Raw genomic sequence first — 24,748 nt, forward strand, 5'->3', positions numbered from 1 at the left:
TAGATTTGTTGCACACATTGAGCATTGGCCATTAGGGGTGCACACACACACACACACACACACACACACACACACACACACACACACACACACACACACACACACACACACACACACACACACACACACACACACACACACACACACACACACACACACACACACACACACACACACACACACACACACACACACACACACACACACACACACACACACACACACACACACACACACACACACACACACACACACACACACACACACACACACACACACACACACACACACACACACACACACACACACACACACACACACACACACACACACACACACACACACACACACACACACACACACACACACACTACATATTAGTCATGGATGGATTATAGAATGGGCCTGTGTCTCTGAAGTGATTTCATCAACATTTCTTGCTGGAAAGTCAAACTTCTACAAGGATACACAAGGCAATGTCCTCACAACGAGACACAAACAGCTACAAAGAGATGCAAAAAAACAACAATGACATAAAATGACTAGAAAGAGACTCAAAACCATAGACATTAAAAACAACCACAAACATATCCGAAAAGACTTTAAAGAGACTCAAAACAATCCAGAGAAGCAAAACACTGCAAAGAGACACAAAAGACAGATCAAGAGACGAAGCAAAGTCCATTGTCTCATAATCCATCCAGAATATGATTCCTTGGAATGGTTTTGAAAATTATGGATAGGGGATTTATCAGAAATATGAAATGAGTTGTAAAAAGCAAAGTATTCTTACATAGATTCAAGAAAACAATGGCAACAGCTACAAAGAAATACAAAAAAACTAAGTAGAAAACTGACTTAAAATGACTACAAAGATTTGAAACGACTATAGACACGAAAAAAACAAGCGCAAAGATATCCAAAAAGACTAGACTAGAAAGAGACACAACACCATAACAAAGATATACAAAACAACTAATAAGGGATGCAAAATGACAACAAAGAGACTGAAAACGGTTACAAAGAGAGAAAATAACAACAAAGACATGCAAAAAGACTAATTAAGAGACACAAAGGAAAGTCTATTGATAATCTATCCATAGTACGTTTCCTTTGAATTGGTTGGGAAAATCCTGAATTATTTAACATGACTAAAATGTTTGTAGATCTGTGATTGTGATCTGTAGTTGTCATAATAAACTCATGACAAGAGTGGTGAAATACAACTGTTTTAATTGCAAAAGGATACCGGTTAATACATTGAATGAAGCACTGAAACAAGCCACTGTGACATTGCAAAATACCACTAAAAAGGACATTGTAAATTTCCAAGAAAGAAAAGTCATTCATTCGATCAGAAAGGCATACATATGAAAGAGAACAGGAAGGGAGCATATTTACACCATGATAAAGTGTCCTGTAGCTCTACAAAACAAAGTGTGTTGGACGATTAAAAATGTCTTACAAACAGCTGTTAACAAAGATCAAGCCTTCGATGTCCCGTTTCATTATTTTTTATCAAAAGACAGTAATCTAAAAAAAAGGCACCACTGTAGGTGATGAACTCACACCATCTGTCTTACATGGTGGCGGCAGGTTAACACAAGACAACCAACATTTTCCGTTTATGTTTATATGCTGTAGCACTGTAATAAGCTGTAGAAAAACCAAGGAAACAAGAACAGTATTAGCATGTAAGGTTATACAGAACTGAGAGTTTGACAACAAATTGGGTTTTTGTACAGAATAGTGGGTAAAGTGAGGCGTCCCTGCTGTTGGATTAGCTGATTTTAGAAGCAAATGTGCTGGCGTGGCAGCACTCCCTGCAGGAGAGAGGTGTAGTTCACAGCACCGGGTAGTTTGGTGAGCATTAATAGTGGCTATTCAAAGCTAATCCACAGGAAGGGCACCGGACCACTCCTAAGACATACAACTTTCAGACTGTCACATCATCACAATGGAATAAAAGCATGTAAATTCCTGTTTTACTTCATTTCTCATTGGGTATAAAAAGGCCATTTCTACAGAAGAAAAACTAATTTTAACTATTCTTGAATCCAAATGCATAGATTTTAATTTAAAAGGATGCTACATGTGCAGCACTTTTTCCCAATATTTGGAGAAATGAATTGTGATCACGCATCGTAATGCTGGCAAGTAGACATTAAAGTGTCTGTTGCTGTGATAAATAAGTAGCTCCCTGCTTTGTGCTTCAGCGCCGTCCAAATTTAGCGATTCTCAGGCTTGATTCCCTGCAAAAATCTGAGAAAACTCTGTTGATATAAAAAGAAATATATGGCCATAGAAAGTTGCACACAGAGGCTTGAAAAAAGTACTAGTGTTAAGAGCTCATGTGAGCAGCTAGAAAGAAATCCTAGACAAGTACCCTTGATATAAATTAATAAAACTTTATAAAAATTTAAAACCCACACATAGATTTAGACAGTTACGTTTTCATCTCCCCTGTATCTGAGAACTATGCTGAGCCATGCAAAATAGGAGAAACCCAACTACTGTTTAGCGCCCTGATAAAACTCTAATTTCCTCAGATGAGCATGATTTATGATTTGACGTTATTTTGATACGTTAAAACATGCATAAATCTCCAAGTGTGCTTCCTCCAGAATATTTAAAGAATTTTACAACTAATAAAAGTTACATATTTTCCCCTTTTCTATAAGTCTTGGTCTAAAAAAATCTTCATCATACTTCAAAAATCATACTTTGGCTTTAAGACCTTTATTTATTTCTCTTTGAATTTCACACATTGTACGATAACATGTCACCACAAGTGGTCTAAAAGGGAATTATTTTGAATTGGTCAATAGAAACTACACTTAAAAAAGGGCCTAAGATCTTTCTTTTTCCTTTGGTTGTTTTTATGCACCATTAGGTCCTTCAGATGAGCTTTTTACATGACCCAAGTTTCATAATCATTCATCAATATCATGCACTGCAGTTTGTGAAAATCTAAAACACAGAGGGTATATACCATGTATAGCCTACTGTCTATGTAGAGGGTCAAAATAGAGGAAACGCCAACACAAAGACTTCTGAGGGTTGTGTGGGATGCTTTTTCTTGTCCCTGATTAGACAAGATACATGCCAATTATTGCCAAATAATAAAACCACCATTGTTAGGGTGGTTTTAAAAGTGTCATTTTATAGATGGTTTCATAATCTCTTCTTTATGTATTCAGTAGGGAACGTGAATTGAGGAGGCGTTCCGGTCCTCTGCAGACAGGAGCTGCATCCCACACACACATCCTCACCCTCTGTGGTGGGACTTCTTTTTCTTTTACTTTGACCATACCCTGTTTTATGTTGAGCAAATGTTAGACAGACACTGTAGTGACGTTATGGAAGCACAGCGATGAACAGTGGGCAGAGATGTTATGATGGATAGCTATACACAGTATTTACAGCGGGTTAGAAAGACATTATCTGGCTTAGCAGATCTCCTCTGACAAGGAACCCATTACCTTTCACATCTTTAACCGGAGGACAGGAGGACATGGAGGAACGTCACAAATACAAGTGATACAAAAGTTGAGTCAGATTTGACTAACACCCTAAAAATATCCATTTGCTGCTTGGAAATTGTGTGACTGAAATATTTAAGTCAGAGTGCATCCTTTAACAAAACGTTTTGAGACCAAAGTGAAATTTTTACACCGTGAAATCTGCTGGTCAGTGAACTGTGTGCCCTTTTTGAGAAATAGTGGTTAATCTCCACATAGAAACATATATCTGAACATTAATGAGCTGATTGTTACCACGTGGTCGAAACAGATTTTTTTAAAAAGAAAAAAAAAACCTTTGTGTTTGTGTTATTCTCAAGCAGCAAATGGCGTCATAGCCCTGGTGGCTAAGGCCTTAAAAAGAGACAAAGAGTGGTTCTCCTAGACAACAGGTGGCACTGTGAGTGAAGGTGGAAAGCAGCAGAGGTATAAAAACTTCTGTGTTTCAGGCCAAAAAGGAGGCAGGCTCCAGGAAGAGGGTCTACATCGATTCGCCCAGAGAGTCATCATCATCCAGAGATAAGGGCAAGTAGAGATCCTGCAAACAGAGGAAAACTACATGTGTAAATTCACTTTAAATGCAAGACACAACAGGCATAAAACACTGTTAATGTTAATGCACTGCTCAATTTTGAGATTATGGGCTATTATGCTTTATTCCTTCAAACTAGAGGAAATAAAGTCTAAAATACATATTTAGGTGTTTATTTCACTACACTTTGTCTGTTTGCATCCTTAGGTTTAAAAATGAATTATCATACATACATTGTCATAATGTAAGTTATTAACTGGAGTCGTCTTTTTTTTTTTTTACCCTATTCACCTGTACCGCCTTGCAAGTGAATGGAATTTTACAATACATGTCTTAAAAAGGTTTTGTTTTCTCAAAATGAGAGTTTTTTCAAACTCTGAGCCAGAAATCTCAATTTCAGTAACATTTACACACACCAAACGGTTTGTTTTTATTCCAATCTATATTCTGAAGGTTTCTACAGATGGGTTTGTCTATTTATATCAATCGTAGCCTGGTTTAAGGAATATTTTATTAATATGGTGAAAATTTGTTGTTTTAATAGCAGTTGACAGATTTAAGAAGTGATAAAAAGAGATATCCAAGATTTCCTCTGTAAAAATCTTTGACGTCAACATGTTATTATTTCAATCAATTTAAGGTAAGATGTATCCAATTTCTGTTCTGGAAATATATCCAAGTTATCACATATTTAATAAGATAATGCCTAATTTGCATATTTAAATAGAAAACTTGGAACACAAAAAATATTAGTCTTAATGTAAGTAATCAACTAGAGAAGTCTCATGAGAATATTAGTTAAATGTTTTAAACCTGAAGCGTCTAAAGAAGTGATGGATTTGGAGACAAAGGGGCAAAAAGATGAGAGAGGAGAGGAGAGGGACAGAGGTCAGGGTACCTTCTGCTTGTTGTTGAGGCCTGGGCTGTTAGGGGTGGAGGTGGGGGACTGCTTGGAAATCGGGGTGGAGAGCTGGCTGCTGGAGCCCGTCCCGTTGGCTGAGAGAGCCCACAGAGGAGAGGGATAAGGGGGGAGGAGGAGGAGGAGGAGGGAAAGAGGAGAAAAAGAGGTAAACAGTAGTGGTTTGGAAAGTGTGTAAGAGAGGCCTGGAGCTCTTTCATTGGCTCTGGAGAAAAGTCATTCCTGAACTGTGGCCTCATTTGGCTTCAGTGCAGGGGGACGCTGTTGGTGCAGGTCTAGGTGGGCTGCAGACTTTCTGTTTGTCCGACGACATTTTATTCACTCGCTCTGCGTCCTGCCACGTTGCTAGGATCCGCTCTGTGAGGAACATTGTGTTTATATCTAAGAGCCGAGCGATGTGATGTAGTTGTGTGTGTTAAGTGCTTTAAAAGAGTTTTTTGTCTATAAGAGATGAAAAGAATTCTGGAGACTATGAGCCAGATGGCCAGTGTAAATTTGAGCCAATGAGTGTTGAAAACACAACGCTTCATTGTTAACCAACTTAATGCCACTGGCCTCATTTAACCACTTAGCCACATTTACAAATGTAGACTTTACAAGCTGTTGAGGGACAAACCTGAAATCCTATTATCTTGGAATCTTAAAATCAGTATATCTAAACACGAGTAGCTCTGCCACACATACTGAACAGAGTGCAGCCCTTTCATTTAGAGACCAAACATTCAGCTGCAGCACAGGCACTAACCTTTTCTATACAGCCATGTTGTCCACATTGTTCAGGTTTTGTCTCTTTCTACATTTGAGAGATTTATTCATCCCCCTGTAGAAAACCCATTCCAGGGTGGCCATGTTTAATTAAAGATCACGGTTTCATTGTAGGCCTCCATCCCAGAGCCACAGCTAACACACTTTCAGTGCATTCAGCTTAATAAACCCAGTGCACTCTGATACAAGTGGTTACTTTAAGATGTCAGAGGCTGGAGAAAGTGCTGGTCAGCAGGGTAACTGCACAAACATATATACAGTGGTGGAAAGTAACTTAGTACACTGATTAAAGTACTGTTGTTCCGTTTTATTACACTTTATTATTATACAAATTATAAAAAGCTATGAGTATATAAAATACGATGCATTTTTGTACAACATATTAAACTACAAACAGTACATATGTATGCAGCCAGCTGCAATATTTCAATGCATATTACTGCAACAATAATAATAATCTAATACTAGACTTTTTGTGGCATGCTGTGCAGGTTCTGTGCATGTGATGCTTTAAATTGATGCCAGGAAATGTTTAAAGTGAAAACTTGCAATAAATGGATGCATATACACTACTGGTCAAAAGTTTTAGAACACACCAACTTTTCCAGAATTTAATTGAAAATGATGCAGTTTAATGTCTCAGTGTACTCTGAAATTAATGCACATTTAAAATTCTTTATTGTGCATGATAGTGTTTTGAAAGTAAAAAAAAAATTCAAAATCACATTTTATGTTGGACTAAAGGACTAAAAAAAAGCACAAAATGACAAAAAAAGACACTAAAAGACACAAAATGACCAAAAAAAGACACAAAATGACTTACAAAGACATGAAAAGAATTCAAAAATGGACATAATAGCCCAAGACGCCATAGAGTTAAGTTGTTAACCCATTTCTTGTTCCCTGAAAAAAGGCCTTCTTGCATAATTCTGAAATGTACATTATTTTTCAGTTTTGGTTAGGCTTACCTTTTTTTATTTACCTCTGGCAGTTCATCACTTACCTTCGTACCCTTTCAAGCTGTTCATTTGACTTGAACTGCTTGAATTTCAATAAAAAAATGGAAAAATTGGGGTGTTCTGAAACTTTTGACCGGTAGTGTATATTGGCTTTGTGCAGTTGTTGTTTTATTCTTACAGTTTGAAATTGATATCATAAGTTAGTATCAGAAATTAGCCTCTTCTTTCTTCTGGTAAGTGCTTTTTGAATGACTGAGACTCTCATAATCCTTATTTACACGCAGTAATCCCAGTTAGCGTATGCATGTCACACACTGCTGCGACCCGCTCTCACCCTGCTGACCTCTCAGCTATTACAGATGTAGTTAATGCTCAACACTTTACTGCCTCCACAGCATGTTAGCCAACCATCTGCTGTTTTAAAGGCCATCGGCCCCATCAGTAATCAATAAAATATTCAAGACTGCTAAAGGACTAAGGGACCCTGCAGTGCTGGAGACGCCAACACCCCCCTATTGCGTAAAGTGGCGTGAAACAAAAGCTACCTGCTGCTAACACCCTGCCAACTCTGAGCATCTTCATTTATCCTCCTGGGGATTAAAAAAACTCACCTGCTCAGTTGTTCAACTGTTGGAGAGACACCGTAAAGCCTGATGATGTATGAGAAAGTGACAAACGTGCCAAAACCTCCATGTGGCATAACCAGTGGGAGAATTAATGTAGTTTTACAAAATATATAGTCTAACACGTGCATAATTTGAACCGGTTATGTGACATATCTCTTGAAGTTTTTTCTCTCTCCAGTGTTCATAGTTTAGTAAAAGCTGTCAAAGAAAACAGCTTTTTTTTCTCATGCCTGCAACCGATCAGATTTCATGGCACCAACTGTTCAGCCAGCTATATAAACTCAGACAGCAATGTAACAAAGAGGTGGAGGACTGTTTTCTGCTGTTAAAAGCGGTTTCACACATAAAAGATTCAAACACGAGCAGGCACCAGTTTCTCTATTATGTTCTATCGCCTCCTGGATATTATTAAATGTTAAAATTCCTGATTGTCAAACAAATAGCTGAAAGCTGTTTACACTGTATATGTTTACTTTTCATATTTTATTCATGTGTTTTTTTTTTTTTTTTTTTTAAAAAGGAACCTCCAATAGCAACATTATTCTAAATCTCATCAGATTACCTTCTATGAACAAAGGCTGGATTTTTTTTTTTTACTGTCCCCATTCTCAAGTATTAGAGGGATTTTATGAGGTGTTTTTGTAAGATTAAGGAGCTGATGCTGTTTGGATGGACCCCCCTAGTAAAAACAGTCCGACTCCAGCTCTCAAAGCACAGCCAGACAACACAGAGAGGAGCCAGGATTTTAATTCCTTCTCGGCTTGAGATAACAAAATGCAAATAATAGTTTGGATATTTCCTCTCTCATTAGCAGCTTTGAAATTTGCTCATTGGAAGCTTGACTGGTGTTTTTAGCCACCTGATGTTATAGTATTGATCCTAGAAAGCAGAAATCCATCTGTATGTTAAGCAGTGAGGTCAAAGGTCAAGGTCAGCTACAGACCAGCACCAGGATCTGATCACTACATCAGATGCACGTTATATTTTCCATCAGCAGTCTTTTTTTTGACTTACAGAAGCAGCTGAGGTGAGTTCCTGCTGTAACTTTAAACAGGAAGTGTTACACTACAGTGTGGGTGAGATAATTATGGGCTCACTTGATTCGGCAGGAGACTTGATGCGGCTGATCGGACCAGGGCTCTTAACTGAACCACGCTGAGCTTTAGCCTTCATCACTCTGCATTCTGTGGAAAGAAGCAGAAAAAGTTAGAAAACATCATTTTAAACATTTTTTTTAATAAAAATAATTTTGAAAAGCATGCCAAACAACCAAACAAAAGGCAGTGATAAAACCCTAAGCCTCAGTCTTCAAAATCTTGAAAAAGAGCGAAGGCTACCAGGCTGCAATTTCAAAATTCTAATTCAAAATTACTTTATTCATCCCAGAGGGGAAATTCAGTATCGCTTGCTTTCTGACAGCTCTGTTCCTTAATATAGTGGAAGAGTAACCATATACATTTATAAGTCCCGTTAACAAAGTTGGAACCACCATTGCACAAAATGATGCCCAATTTGTGACGTCTAACTAAGATGATAAGGTGCACACTCTGACATTATCAGCCTAAAACTCTGTTATCCCCTGCATCATATCAAATAGTTTCTGAAAATCTGTGCATTGAGTTTTACAAACGCATTTTACATGTGGATGTAAGGCTAAAATGCATAGAAAAGGTGACCTTTCCAAAAAAAAAAAAAAAAAAGACAAATGTGGACCAAAAAAATATTTGAAATTGGAGAACTATTGCTTCCTTTATAAAATGGAAATAATGTGGTGAGAGAAAGCAGGTTTGTGTAATTTGATATCTGTTTGGAAATGCAGGTTTTCATACTGGCTATGTAACAAAATACATTTGAGGAAATACAGCAGAAATACAATATAAAATACATTTTATATATTTGTATATATTTCTTTAGTAAATCTTGTTCCCAAGTATGCAAGTGTTGTAGTAGGGCATGATTGCATGTCTGTTATGGTTTTATTTGTTTTCCTCTTTATTTTTGTTCAGCTTTTTACAGTATAATTTAAGGAAGAAAAAGAAAATTGAACAATGACCCAGCCCTAATTGTAAATAACTGCCCTCTCTATAATCCTAGGTTTAATGGGTATCATTCATTCATTCCAGCTGCCATAAGACTGTACAACACCAGCACAATCTGCAACATTTTTGCATATAATCTGCACTCTGCACATTCTCCACTTAATTTGCACTAAGTTGTATATAGTATATTATTGTAGATTTTGTATATTGTTAAATGTCTTTTCTTAGATTGTTTTTTTTATCTTATCTTAAAAATTGTGTGAAATTTTGCAGCTGTAACAAAGAAATTTCCCCATTGTGGGATTAATAAAGTCACATCTAATCTAATATAATCTGATATATGTTGTGTATGTATTTATGTGTAGAAATCATACAATAATGTAGGCAGTATATTCTGGGTCACTGTATTAATCAGGGTAGACAGACTCCAGACATTGCTACTCCTCCCTCCCATTTTTCCCCTCTGTTTGTACTGCCAGGCTCTCCCTCTCTCTCTCTCCCTCTCTCTCTCTTTCCTCCCCCCTCCCTGCTCTCTTCCACTTTTGATGCTAATTATACTATCTGTCCTCCCTCCGTCTCCTGGGATCGCACCACGTCTGTCTTCTCTCTCTTAACCTTCACACACTGCTGGATACAGACGCACTATTGTTTGCAAGGTGTGCCACTAACGCTGTTGACAGTGCTTCAGACTGGCAGCTTGTCTGCTCCACTCAGTGGTCTTGAAATAGCCCTGAGTCTCTCCACGCAGGTTCCCTCGCAGCTTCAACTGATGCCGTCTCGGCGTAAACAGAGCTGCAGGTACACATGTCCTCCTCTCTGTCTGCATGTCCATCATAGTCTCGTATTTAACATAAGGAGTGTGAAAAAACCCCCCAAAGGATTTAAATCTATTTTAGTCATTCCGACAGAGCTTTAAATCGTGAATCGAAGAAAAAATACATTTAAAGTTCACCTCAAGCCCCAAAACAATACATGTCATTCATGATTCAAGTTTATAGGGAGAATGGCTTTACAAAACTTCAGGATTTGACTGTAAATCATTCAGAATAATCTGTTTGTCTTAACGTTATGTCCATTTGATGTATCACAGACTCCACTCAATGATGTCTGGATGGCCCAGACTCTCAGCCATTTTATTTAGTATTGCCCAAAGGTTATTATAGACCGAATGAAACAATTTAGCTCCGGTTCCATCGGGGGGAGTGCGCTGAAAGGAAAGGACCCAGATCATTATAAATATACTGGCATCTCCGCCCTGCTAAGATTTGACGAGGAACTGAGGGGAAGAGACGGGATGAAAGGAGCATAATGACAAATCAGTCCTGTATCAGCGCTGTTAAGATTAAAAGACATTCAGGAGACACTGAATGATTCGAGGAGGGGACATTAGGGGGAAGTGGGTTGTTAAAAATAGGGTTTTCAGGTCTGTGGGGAGCAGTGAGACTCTGTGAGAGGATTGGTTTTTACATTTTCTCTCCTCGACTCCTCAGCAGTATCAGCACCAACAGATCAGCTGGCCTAAACCTGTCACCGGACAGATTAATGTTCTCTCCTTCTTCTCTACCTTTTTCCTTTCCCTGCTGCCTGCTGCAGATAACAGACTTCCCTCTTTCTTGGCCTCCTTCTCACATACATCATTTTTCTCCCCACTACATACAGGCACACAGCTTTGTATGTGAATATAATGTTATTATACGTCTGAAGAGTATTTAATAGGACACTGATATATGAAATGACACCCAAGCTCTCACTCTATGTGGACATTTTTATTTTCTATATACATATTACATGATTTTAGATGCTCAAGCGCAACGTTGAAGACCAGGAGCAGAATATCAGGAAATTGTTACCTTAAACTGAATGTTATGGATTTTGCTCATTATTTTTCTGAAATCACAATTACAAAATACATTATTATCAGGACCATGTTATGCTGTTTTATGTTAAATCCAAAATTTAAGTGCTAGAGCCCTGCCAATGTTTTAATGTGTATGGACAAATTGGTATATTGAACAATTGTGATAATAGTTTTCAATAGATGGTGGAAGTGCAGTAAAATACAGGCAACACATTATTATTATTATTATTATTATTATTATTATATTATTTCAACAATCATTTTTTTACCCAATTATCTGTATTTATATATATATATTTTTTTTATTGAAATGTGTATATTTATAATTATATTATAGTTTCAGTTATGTTAAAAGTACAATTATATCCACTGTTAAAAAAGTTTGTATTTTTTTAAAGTTCAATAAATGTCTGATGTTTACAAAGTCAAATCAGTAATCATGTCAAATAATATTCATCTCAATTTGTGACAAAAATAATCAGGGTTATGACTATGACCCTTTCTTGTACTTCTATATAAATATAATATAAACGGTAACGCTTTATAATAAGGTCCTTAATAACCATTAATTAACAAGTAATAAGGCATTGTTATAATAGATGAGCAATAAAGTATATTTTAATATCAATAAGCAAACAAAACAAGATTAATAAAGGCATGACAAAGACATAATGGGTGGGTCATGGGTGTTTGTAATGCCATTATTAACACTTATATAAGCTTATAAACACACAATAATGTTAATAAGCATCTTGTAAGGACTTACAAGGGCCTTATTACTTGTTAATTAATGGTTATTACAAGGACCTTAATATAAAGCGTTACCATATAAACTAATGATTTCACTCTCACCGTTCTCATCCAGAGAGAAGTCGTCCTGGGCGTAGCGGAACTTCTCTGGTCCACATGCAATGAAGACATCGTCATCACCGAAGAAATCTTGAAGGCAAGTAACCTGTGAAGACAGCAGACAGAAAACTTAATAATCTTCCATGAATTTGTGGAAAGACAATATATTAAAGCAACTTTAACGACTGAGGCTGTACTTTCAGCAAAACAGTGCTTCAGTGGCGGTTCTAGACCAGTTTTACTGTGGGGGCCAAGCAGGGGCCGGTGTTTAATCAGAGGGGCACTTAAAAAAAAACGCCAAAGATCATATTTAAGCATTCAAACCCTTTCATTTTAGGTTATTTAGCAATCTAATTTAAGTAGGCCTATATTTGGAAGATACAAATACATTGATTGAAACAATGAGACTTACCAACAATAATAACTATTTTTGTACGACAATGACATTTCTCATTTTTGTGCACAATTACTTTTTTTTATTTTGAAAGTGCAGTACAGTAAGAATGATCTTTTTTTATATATACACAAGCTTATATTGCACAATTCTGGGTTCATTTTGTGTACAATGAGATATTGCTTGAACAAAAAATAGGTAAGAATTGTTCCGTCATTGATCATTGATCATTTTATTATTAATTTGACACAGGGGCCACAGCAGGGGCCAAGGGCTTCTTCACGGGGGCAGTGGCCCCTGTAGGCCCCTGTGTAGAACCGCCACTGCAGTGCTTTGAGCTAAATGTTAACATCAGCATGCTCACATGTGTACAATGACTCTGCAAAATGTTGATGGTAAGCAAGTGTAATGTTTGCACAAGGTCAACCTCTGGGCCTTAAACCTGCATTCTTTCTAATGGCCAGCAGGGGCCGGCCAATGGAGTCGCCCCCTGCTGGCCATTAGAAAATCTATTTATCAATCTTTAACTCCATGCAGCCAAAAATCAGTTTTAAATGCCAATCAATACCTTTAGTGCACTGACTGAGAGAGTCACAGAACTCAACACTATACAAATGCCATTAGAGAATTATCTGCTCACATTAATCTGATTATTTCCATGTTTTTAATTAATCCTAATTAAATAAATTAAATGCATTTTAAATGCTGATTCAGGACCGATTAAGACATTTTCAGCATGATGAAGCATTGCTAATAGCCGTGCAGAGGAACCACCATGGATGATGTGATGACAGAAATGAAAAACTTAAATGCGAATAAGATTTTATTTTTTTTTAAACAGGGATGAACTCTGTAAACACACACCCTTAATGTGGATGAATTCACAGAGTAAAGTCTTGCTTGTCTGCCAGCCAAAAGGATTTAGTCAGCTCCAGGTAGCAGTAGGCCAGCTTTGTGCTTTACATGTCATGTTAACATGCCTTTAGCTATAGTAGCTGCATGTAACAAAACACATACACACAGGCACTAAAAAGCCCAAACAAAGAGTATAAAGTTACACCTTAGCTGTAATGTTTAAATGACTCGACTTCCTTCCCAAGGGTCTTTTTCACTCTATAGCAGCTGTTGACACAATATGGCCTTAGTGGACAGATGTCTCTGGGCCACACCTTCTCCTCTGCTCTCCATTATACAGACGCTGTTACCAGCTCAGGCACGCCTATTAAAGCCATTCAAGCTAAAAGCTGTTTCCCCTTGTTTTTTTTAAAATGGTGCAGATGAGATTTGTTACAAAGCATCTCATCCACATTCCCAGTTTGCCTTTCAACACCAGATAACATTTCTCACTTGAATTATTGGATCAAGATGAGCTAATTGAAGTACAGATGACTCACTGTTTTTATTCATTTATACATTTAAAGCAATTTAAAAAATTAAAAAAAACTCCCACTGTTTCATGACTCTCTTGCAAGTCTTTCTGAGGAGGTACATGGCCCCTGAAAGTTTTCCCTGTGACTGGACGTTAGCCAGGATAGTCAAGATGCATCACGGTTTCCTTTGTGATACACATCTAAACTATGAGCTGCAGATAAATTGGGAACACCCCACCCCAGCAGCTGCCATGTTGATTCTCTGTCCTGCTCGACAAGCTAAAAGTGTGCGGTGGTGACTCGCTGGCGAGGCATCCAACAGCTGTACCCCTCTCTGTGTGCCACAAGATTCCCTGGATACAGGCCTGAAAGATCCCTGCTGAGGTACAGAGATGGTGCTTTGACTCCAGGGATCAAAATCTAATTGGTTTTTCCAGCCTAATTTAAAAGGCTGTGAATGTGGGTTTTTCTTCCGTGTTCATTATCAAGAGATTAGATACATGTTACTTTCATTAGGTTAAACTGTTGTGCAGCAACAAGGGCACCTGACAGTTAATCATAAGATGGAAGCATTAAGGAAGCGCTCTTTTCCCCCACAAGGCCAGTGGGTGGAGGGGAGGAGATGGGAAGGGGCAGGAGGCTAAAGGCTTGTCCATGTTTTAATAGCTTTATGAACAGAGCTGATTAAAGGGATAAAGTGTTTATCCAACAGACTGCTACTTTAATCTCCTTTAACAGAATCTCCATTGGAAATGAAGACTCTGTCGTCTCTGTTGGGTTCTAACAGGCACCACTAGTTTATTTCCTCATAGTCAATCTTTCCACTCAGGAAATTCAATATAAATACCTCAAAGTAATGCCATTGCTCGTTGCTTTTTTTTTTGTTTTTTTTACAAAGAAACATGAGAGGTATGGTGACACAGCACAAACATAGCACACTCTGAGATAACTGGGTTCAATCTCTAAGCCTGCTGGCTACTGATCTGATGACTATTTTAGGGCCAATATTTATGGGGTTTCCGGTGTAGCCAGCAGATATCTGGAGAATGGATACCTGGGTTCAGACTTCCTCTTCTGTTTGCCGGTCATTGACAGTCCGGTTACCAACTTCATCCAAACATTTCAAAGGTGTTTAGCATGTCATTGGCAGTTAAGTTCATCTCTTTAACAGATATCTGCATACAATTGCAGATGAATGTTAAAAAGCTAAAAAAAAAAAGCTTAATTATCAAAGATAAAGACCCAGTGCGTTACTTCTTATTTTCTCTCCACATCAACCATTTACCTACATTGAACTAAAACCATCTTAAACAAGATTATTCAATATAACTCAGACTACAAATGGGAACCGGAATGCTTCTGCTATTAAGATCTGGTCTTGTTGGCTTTAGATTTTGCATTCATGTGCAGGTTTTGGTTTAGGAGACCTGGGTTCGATTACCGTGGTTTAACCCCATGGTTCAGAAAGCATCCATCCTCCTTAAAAGTACTTAGCAAAAACATTGAATCCTTCTAATCCTATTCCCTACAGAGATCACTTGAGATCCAGATTATCTGTACAGTTACAGTGCAGATCTTTGACCAGTCCTCCTTGCATCATTAAGCACACAAATAATTAATGTACAGTGTGTATCCAATGGCCCTCAGACACTCCAACTATCACCAAAGCCCTGTCCTGCATGCTCACAGCCTTCTGACTAATAACATTATCCCAGGCATTTGTTTCTCCCCTCACATGGGATGCCTATCATGGGTTAACTGTCACAGTAATTTCAGGCCTGACATCTGTCTACAGTTGATAGAAATGTTGTGGGAAAACCGCTTTGCTGTGCATGTGATCAGATCAAATGTAAAATGTCAGAGTCTCTTTGAAACTTGGCTGCAGTGAGGAAAGGGCAGGCTGGCTTGGAACATTTGGATATAGGTTAAGAAGTATCCGCTCTCAATTTGAAAAGGTCAGTCAACTGCGTCATCAGACCCACCTGGCAACAGAATCTGGGAGAAGGGCAATATGAGAAGCCAAGCTATCAAATCAAAAGCCTGTTATATTGCATATTTAATGTCCATGCAATGCATAGAGTTAGTGCTTATGCATCTATATATATACACAGATTTGTGTGATTATTTGAGGAAGCTGGGTGGGGTTTTCTGAAAAACTGGCTCCTTCCAGACTCCAGGTGCCCCCGACTCTTTGTCCCACCAAGCCCATCCCTAATCTCTGCTTCACCAGCTGTCAGGACCACATGACCCCCCAAAAACCACCAACAGCACCAGCAGCTATGCAGGGATCCACCAACTACAACAACTGAATTATTCAGAGTTCCTTTGGCCTGACCCCGGCCAAACTGTCCACAGGCCGCTGACGTTTCATTAAGTCATGGCAGTCGAGTTGTGAATATGAATGGTGGGAGAGAGAGAGAGAGAGTTGGCCAAGTTATTATTATTTCTATAGTTCCTCCCTGCGGTGCTTCATTGACAGATTCTACAGAAAAGAAAATGTCTGGTAATTACCTCAGAAGTTTCACCTTTTATAGGGTTCATTCATCAAACCACAAGGTGACAAGCTATGTGAGACACCAGAGAAATTCACCGCAACATACAGCATCGCCTCTATGAAAGTTAATAACTGCACCATATGATACCAATTTTATCCAGTATCATAAAACATTAATGCATGATATAAATAACAAATGACATACCCTCCTCTCTATATATACAGTATATAATAAAGTAATAATAGAAAAAAGCAATCATGATCTGGGTTGACCAGTGCCTCACTGTTTTCTGTCTCATATATTTCCAGTATAATGTATATTATGTTGTAAAGGTGCAACTCAAACTATTTACACATATAAATGCCGACCTATTGTACAATTTGATCTGCCAAACAAATATGTCAGGATAATAATGTTCAGACAGCAGTTCCTTGCCACAGCTTGCATGTGAAGGAGCAGGAAACATCTCCAGACAAAGCTCATGCATCCTTTGTCTTCTACAAGCAGCTGCTTGTCTTGACTTCAGCTCATCCTTCCAGCAGCATTAATGAATGAATGAATAGCTGATGATTCTCAGGTCCAGCAGTATCTGTCTTATCTGGGAGTCTGCACGGCCGAGTTAATTGATCTCTGTGCAGAAGAAGAGCTACTCAATGTTGCATTACGGCATTTTGACTCGCTGTCATGACTCATCTAATCAGCACTTATCTGACAAACAGTAAAGGCAGTGTTAAACAAGTCAGCAATTTGCCAGTCAGTAGAATCAAATTGACTGATTACAGCATATGCAGACACCACAGAGGAGACCTTCTGCTTCCAAACAAATCAGGAATGCATGGAAACAAAATAAACTACGAAAAATCTAATGAAAAAAAAGCTGAAATTAAAGAGGGTGCACACTGCAGCATTTGCTATTTCATTGTGTTTTCAAATGTACTGGAAGTTGAAAGGAAAAAAGATGTCATTATCTGTACACATCGTGAAGCTCCTTGGGGCCAATTCTTTATTTGTGATACAGGGGTATATAAATAAAATTGATTTGACTTGATTTCGTTAACCCCTCAGCGGTCCGCTGGCGACTTGTTTTTTCTTTCTAGAGGGTGTAGCCATAGCTCAATTTCAATTTCTAAAACATGGATGCACAAAAGAGAATAAGCAAGAATGGAAAGGGACGTGAGGTTACAGAAACCTTTGACCACCAAAATCTAATCCCTTCCTTAATCCTTAAGTCATTTGTACAAAACTCAAAGAAATTCCCTCAAGGCATATCTGAGAGGAGGAGAGAATGAGACAGACGGACAGACAACCGAAAACATAATGCCTCTGGCCACGGCTGTCACAGAGGCATATTTAAAAAAAAGAAATAAAAAAAAAGAAAGCAGCTGAAAAAGAACCAGTAAGACCTTGCTTGCAAACCCACGGGGAAACTCCCACACTATTTCCTTCACTGTAGGCACACAGACCTGATCGATATCAGCGCCTCTGCACCGAGTGGAATATTCCTTGCAAATACACACAGCGTCTCCATTTTGTCCATTTCAGCTCAGACAGTACAGAGGTATCATGTCAGACTGTCTGATTTTGCAGGAGCAGCCCAGTTGATGGATATAATTTCACACAAAAGTCAAATGTGGTAGATGAAAATATAAAAGAAAGCCAGTATCTGAGCATGAGCAGTCACTTTTTCTTCCTCTGATGATGACCGGTTGACTCTCTGACCCCTCTGTGACCTTGTTGCACTGGTACAGTGTCTGTGTCTAGGTGCTCAGGATGCATTTGGAGCACAGATGAGCCAGTTAGGCAGCGATAAGTGCACAGTCATGGGGAGCAGCTGGTGCCTGATGTTGTTTTAACCCCACCCCTCCCCAACCCCGAGGAAGCAGGCTTTCCATTTGGCTGACTGATGTGGCCTTAGCATTATTAAATTGCGCTTCCTTCTCTTCCCCCCCAGGTCATGCTCACTTGTTGATGTGGTCCTCGTGCAGGAAGGGGAAAAGGAGGCGGAGAAGATGCACACAGACTTCCATGCCTGCATGAGATGCTTCATCACAGGGACCACGCCCCTCTGTCAGCCTGATTGTCTGCCGCTGTTTAACCCTGCATGTATGCGTGTGTGTGTGTGTGTGTGGTAGGCGTGCATGTGTGAGTGATGTGGCTTCAGTGAGCTGTGTGTGTGACGGGTGAGGAGCAGAGAACCAGCAGGTAAGACCCAGTGTAAAGAGCACACTCAGCGTATTACAGCCATTGTCACAAACTGAATCCATCACGGCGGAGCTTATTGCCATGACAACTGCTTCTGCAGCATGGCAAAGAGCAGGCAGACTGCAAGAGCACTGATAACCAAAGAAAAGCAGGCTTTTCTTCCCCATTACTGGATGTATTTTAGTCGTTAAGAAGCCCTAAACCCGTGCCTGTATCCGTATCCTATTCACTGAATCATTTCTTATTAACTTTTAAAGCAAATTTGAATCTTTTGTTCTCTGACAATAACAGTGTGACCTTGTGCCTGAAGCATCCCTTTCTTTTACTCTTTGGCTCTTTGTTGACAAATCAATTAAAAAAAAAAAAAAAAAAAGGACTTAAATGCAAACCTCATTTCATTTCCTCATGTCAGGTCATGATAATGGCCACTCAGATCTGTTAAAGAGCCCTCTGCAGAGCTGCAGACTCCCACTGCAGCACAATTTACCTTTAACATGTTTCACAAATGACATTTGGATTTGGCATCTATTAGACGAAAACCGTGCCAAAGTGCAATTCAGACGAACAAGCGGTGCATCTTAAATGCAAATCAGAACTATTCTCCTACGCAGACACCTCTATCTAAAAGGAATGAATACAAAATGGCTGCCAGCAATTAAATACTCTCTCTGATTTAATGTAGCCTTTAGAAGCAGTGAGGGCAGATACAAGAAATGTACCATTTCCTTTTTAGGCACAGGCAATTATTATTACCCATCAGCAAAAATAAAATTATCCTAATTTTGCTCTTGAAATGGAAAATGACTCCTGAATCCCGTGGCCCCACCCTTCCCCGATTGAAGTGAAAAGCAGCAGCATTTGAGAGGAAAATGGGAGTGATTTTGTTCACAACACTGACAAAGAGAGGAGGGCAGGCTGTCCTTAGAGTCGACACAGCACTGAGGGGAAAGAGTAAGATCAAGAGTGGAAAGTAGGCATTTCAGAAATGAATTAAAACCTAAAATCACCTTTTATCTCTGTAACAAACTGATGCTTAGAAACTCCATATGCAGCAACATTATTGTCCAAATCCACACCCAGGTAAAAAAAAAAAAAAAACATGACATGTGATTTTAAAACCAAAGGCTTGCATTGATAGTAAACTCTCACACCCACTACAGGATGTGGTATCTGACAGACCAGTCCACACCAGCTGGGCTCTCTTTGTGCCTGGGATGTGGTCTCCTAGCAACCGGTCCCAGCAGCTATCGCAATGCAATGGGAAGAGGAGGCGCAGAGTCAGGGAGGGGCGGGCACTGCATCAATATTGCTTCTACCATATCACCTCCACCACAGAGCAGCTGCAGTGTGCCTCTGCACACAAAGACGCCGTAATAATGTGTGCAGCATTTCTGTGCATTGCAATGAGAGTGGCATGAGTCCAGCACCGGCGGACACTAATCATGAAACGATTAATGTGCAGTGATGACAAATGAATCAATATGCACGGATTGAAACCGCTACCATATGGTGGCTATTACGTTAATTTTGTGGAAGTACATCATCATTAAAAATTTATGGAAAATGGCAAGAAGAGGAAACCAAACCAGCTACAGCAAAACCACAAAGATAAAAACACTGAAATATAACATTAAAAGTCATATTCTATGAGGTGATTCCAGTATCCAAACATCTTAGCAAGTGTTTCTGCAGGGAAACCAGTATGAGACCTGGGGCAGCCAGACTGCACCCCTGGGAGAGAGCATTAAAATCAAATTCCCTCATCTATCATTTCAGTGCACCTCCCCTCCTCCAACACACATGTGATTCCAGCCTTATTAATACAGAGGAAGGAAAAAAAACTGAAGTACACCAGCTAAAGGAGCTCAGCAGGGCATGATCCCCAGTCCATCTGTAGTGAATAATACAGGAAAAAAGGTCCCCACAGGAGAATTAGTGAACATTTAACCATATCAAAGAGAGGACTGAGGAACAGATGTCCGTGTTCGTCTCCACACATGCTTTCACGCTTGCTCTACATCTCCGCCTCCGTTAATTAACTGTGAATCTCAATAGTCTAGAAAGCAGGTATTTGATCTGTGCAGACGGTTACAGGTGTGACATGCGTGTGTTTGGAAATTATCAAGAGAAAAGACAGATGAATACCATTTATCTGGAAGATACTTATTTATCATAGTTGCTAAAGTCACTCCCTACAGCATCAAATAATATTCAGGACCAAATTTTTATCCTGCACCTCATTTTTTTTTATTACTTTACAATGTAGAACACATGTCGATTTAAAGGACATATTAGACGGTCCATCTCACAGACCTTTCCTCAGCCTTCCAGGTGGGTGACCCTGCATGGTGGCTGCTCCAATAAAGCATGATTATGAATAAAATATTATGTCCTTTTAGCTTTGCCAGTGTGTTGAGAAAACAATAGTCTTCCCCAGGGAGTGACTTTAAAGGAAAGTTAAAGCATGTTGTGTGCCTCATATGGATCATTTGATTTGATTTCACTATTTTAGTGCTTTTATTTCAGCTGAATTTACAGCTGTGTCCCACTACACAGTATGTATTCTGCTAATATTCATCGTTAACCTTTATTGGAGGTACTAGACTACACTAGATTAATGTATTTATTATAACAGCACTATTACGTATTGAGGCACATTTACTTGCCTGCTAGGCCTGCAGCTGCAGCATGACTCGTGCTGTTTAACATCTACGCTGGGAAACCATCCAATAAAACTGGATATAGCTAGAAACTCAAACAGAAATTAAAAAAACTATTAAGAGATTCCTAAAATAAATATATATATATATATATATATATATATATATATATATATATATATATATATAGCGAACTGCATTCACTTGAAAAATAATATTTGCTTTATCTGAATTAATGAGATAATTACGTAATTCATTCAGAAAACAGTAGCAGATTTGGGGAAAAAAAATCTTTAATTGAGTCATTCATTGAGACAAATAAAAAAATAATATTTTCAACTGTATGCACTATGCTTCTGTAGCCCACCAAGAAGCTAACAGGGTAGCCTTCGGAAACCAAATACCAAATTCAAGTTAAAGTGTATGAATGTGTGATATGCATCTTTCCCTGCTTAAATGGTAAACAAAGACTTCACTCCTAGAATGACCTTGTTTATCAGTTACTTGCAGTGTTAACTTGAATTCTTGAATGCCTCCACGTGAACCAAGAATCCAAAATCTGAGAAAATTCTTGATAATTTAAAGTAAACGGTGGACACGTTTAACAACAGAAAGCATAACAATTTGCTTAATTCTTATTTAAAACACCTCTTCAAGAACTAAATAAAGTTTTGTGCTACATTTACTTCAATTCATCAAGGATTTTCACCATTTTTGGACTTTTCTTCACAAATTCCAGTAACATTTTTAGGGGTTGATCCTTTAACAATTGCCTATGTGTTCATTTGGTTTATATGCAATGGGAGATTTCATCTTGATTTTTTAATTCAGGAGACACCATCACCTACTGTCGTTTGTGTATAAAATACAGGTGTGATGTCAGTGCAGGTTCTACTGCTCACTGCCAGCAGGTTTAAACTAAACATTTCTTCTCGTGGGGATTTCACTGCCCTGATTTGGCGACAACAGCCAAAGGAGCACTTAACTGAACACCAGAGAATCATCAAGGTTGTTAAAGACAGTTTGCCCTTTAAGCTGCTTCTTCTTCTTCTTCTACATGACAAGAAACGTATGCATTTTAATTCTTATCATCTCAAAATGAGAATTCATGCCAAGAATCCAGATGTGTCAGTGTCTTTGATAGATTGACCTCCTCTAGGACAATCAGATAAGGGAACCAACCATTTATTTCCAAAAATGTTTCAGCCCCAACCTCATCTATAAAAAGAGCTATAATCTATCTCACACATCACGTCCAACTCGAATATATATCTATATAACATTTAGGATTTTGAGCACAGTTAATTGCAAAGTTGGTTAACCTAGTGGACACTAATAAAGGTTTTTTTCTAGTCCCATATTCTCACCGTTTTACTAAATTACCAGCGTGCACCATCCTAAATAGATTAACAATGGGGACAAAATGATGGGCTTGGCCCTTTGTACACGACCAAAGTGGGAGGAAGACAGAACTTCCCCGGACGTTTGAGCTTTTCACTGACAGATGGACTCATGGCCTAAAAACTAACTGCACAACAAAAGCTGGTGGACAGGATACTAATGACCTGAACCACAACACAGGAGAACATGTTGCCTCAGACTAAAGTCAGGATAAAGACTGCAGACAATGATGGTCATTGTGTACACAGGTTGTTCTCATGGATGCTGCAGGTTCTCATGAACCTGCAGTTTCACTGTTGACTGAGGGTAGGAGCAAACATTTTGTCCTCTACCTCCTGCATCCATTTTGAAAGTACATTATGGTAAATGGTACCAAAGATGGATTGCATTTTTTTTTTTTTTTTTTTTGCATTTCCCAAGCAAATACATTTGTTTCCTGCTTATCTTTGATCCTGATACCTGGAAGGGTGTGGGTGCAGGTTTTAAATGATGAACTCAATACTGACCACAAATTTCCCTATTATGTAGCTTTGCTTTCATACTCTTTGTACCAGCTGTGTTCCAGTTATCCAAGAACAGAGGGCCTTACAGGACATTACGGAAATGCAGAACAAGAGGCATTGGCAGCTTGGCTCATTTGAATCAAAAAGGATTCATTTTCATATGAATTTTGCAGCAACCCATGATACAATGTCTTTTATGTGAGAGCATGATGGAAGCCAGGCAATGGCTAAGGTGAGACATACCTGCTTGCCGTCAAGTGTGTAGATCCTCTTCACCACGCCGCTTTCCAGTTTAATGGCCTCTGTGATGTCGGTGAGCACCTGCTCGAAGGAGTGTGCCGTTTTCTTATTGAGCAGGACACGCACGGCCTTGCGTGGCTTCACGCCGCTGCGCATCACCGTCACGAGCTTGGGTCGAACAAAGTCCTTGCCTTCTCTGGACTCGCCGGCAGCTTTGGCAGCAAAGGCTTGCATGTTCTTCGCCGAGGCCTTTACATTCACGGACCAGTTGGGGTTGACGTTTTTTGTGTAGTCGACCTTCTTGTACAAGTTTTCTGATGCACAAACGTAGCTCTCCCCTGTGACGGTAAAAAAAAAATTGGGTTAGTGTGTTGTAACACACTCAGCTATTCAACTTTGACACCTGAGACTCCCAGAGGTGTCCACTCAGAAACATTTGAACCTGCAAGAACGCAAATAATGAGATGAAGACCAGTGGGGGAATCTCTGGGCTTTCACATCTCAGATTTCATCTGGCATTTATCTAATGTCACAACTAAAAATTATATCACTCTGTTTAAGGAAACACTGCAGATGGTGTCAATAGAAACTGTTAACAGACAGGCTTTCAGTAACCAGACTGATTCTGCAGAGACATGTTCCTATTGAGTTTTTCAGAGTGTTATTTTTGATCCTTGGATCAACACAAACTAAATGTCATTCATCCCTATTGCATTTAGGGAACAGCAGGAGTCTCGGGATTGGATGTTGAAAACACAAAAACTACAGTATCTGCTTGGTTGGATTCCAGTGGGACGTCTGGAAAATGTGTTGGTTTTTTTTGTTATTTGAAAGAATATCAGTGGATTAAAGTCAAGTTCAAAATCCTTTTGAGACTGGAAACTTTGAAAGTGGAAGTTTTCAAGTTAATGTTTGTCAGACTATTTTATGGTTTAAAATGTATACACAATGAGAGCATTTTCATGAACAGATACCATGTTGCTGTGTGACTATGTTTGCACTTGTCTTTGTTTGGTGTTGAAGAAAAAACTGTTCAAACATTAAGGTTCTCCCACGAGGCCACATAACACTGATCAGCCAACAATAATTGCTTCACAGACTAAAATTATAAACAGCCTTGCAGATAAAGCCTGTTGTAAGACTGACCGACTTTCTTGTTGCACATTATTTGGTTCCCCAGTAACTGTACTGGCTTTATTAGCACACGGCTCTTCCATTTTTACTCGCATAGTCAGGGAATCCTCGTTATTTTCTTTTAGAAATCGCTGAGTAATGTGCAATGTTGTCATGAATCAGATTTAACAGAAAAACATAAAGACTCTATAGTGAACAACTCTCCGTCCCCTGACCAGGGAATATTGGGTTAAAACAGATTGGTGATAGCTGCAGTAATTTAGTGTAGCCTCAGTGTTGCA

The 24,748-nt window shown here is 38.9% G+C and overlaps 1 protein-coding gene across 1 annotated transcript in view; it reads right to left on the reverse strand.

Moving 5' to 3' along the window:
* Window positions 1–1,216: 1,216 nt before the first annotated feature.
* LOC131986308 (neuronal migration protein doublecortin-like) overlaps window positions 1,217–24,748 on the reverse strand; it is a 31,452-nt gene continuing 7,920 nt past the window's right edge. The window contains exons 3-7 of the mRNA XM_059351192.1: window positions 23,337–23,671; window positions 12,072–12,174; window positions 8,420–8,506; window positions 4,952–5,049; window positions 1,217–4,059 (exon numbers count right to left, since the gene is read on the reverse strand). Coding sequence (XP_059207175.1) covers window positions 4,003–4,059; window positions 4,952–5,049; window positions 8,420–8,506; window positions 12,072–12,174; window positions 23,337–23,671 — 680 coding nt within the window. The 3' untranslated portion in view covers window positions 1,217–4,002. The remainder of the gene's footprint in view (window positions 4,060–4,951; window positions 5,050–8,419; window positions 8,507–12,071; window positions 12,175–23,336; window positions 23,672–24,748) is intronic.

This window comes from Centropristis striata, chromosome 15 (genome assembly GCF_030273125.1).
Source record: "Centropristis striata isolate RG_2023a ecotype Rhode Island chromosome 15, C.striata_1.0, whole genome shotgun sequence".
NCBI lineage: Eukaryota > Metazoa > Chordata > Actinopteri > Perciformes > Serranidae > Centropristis > Centropristis striata.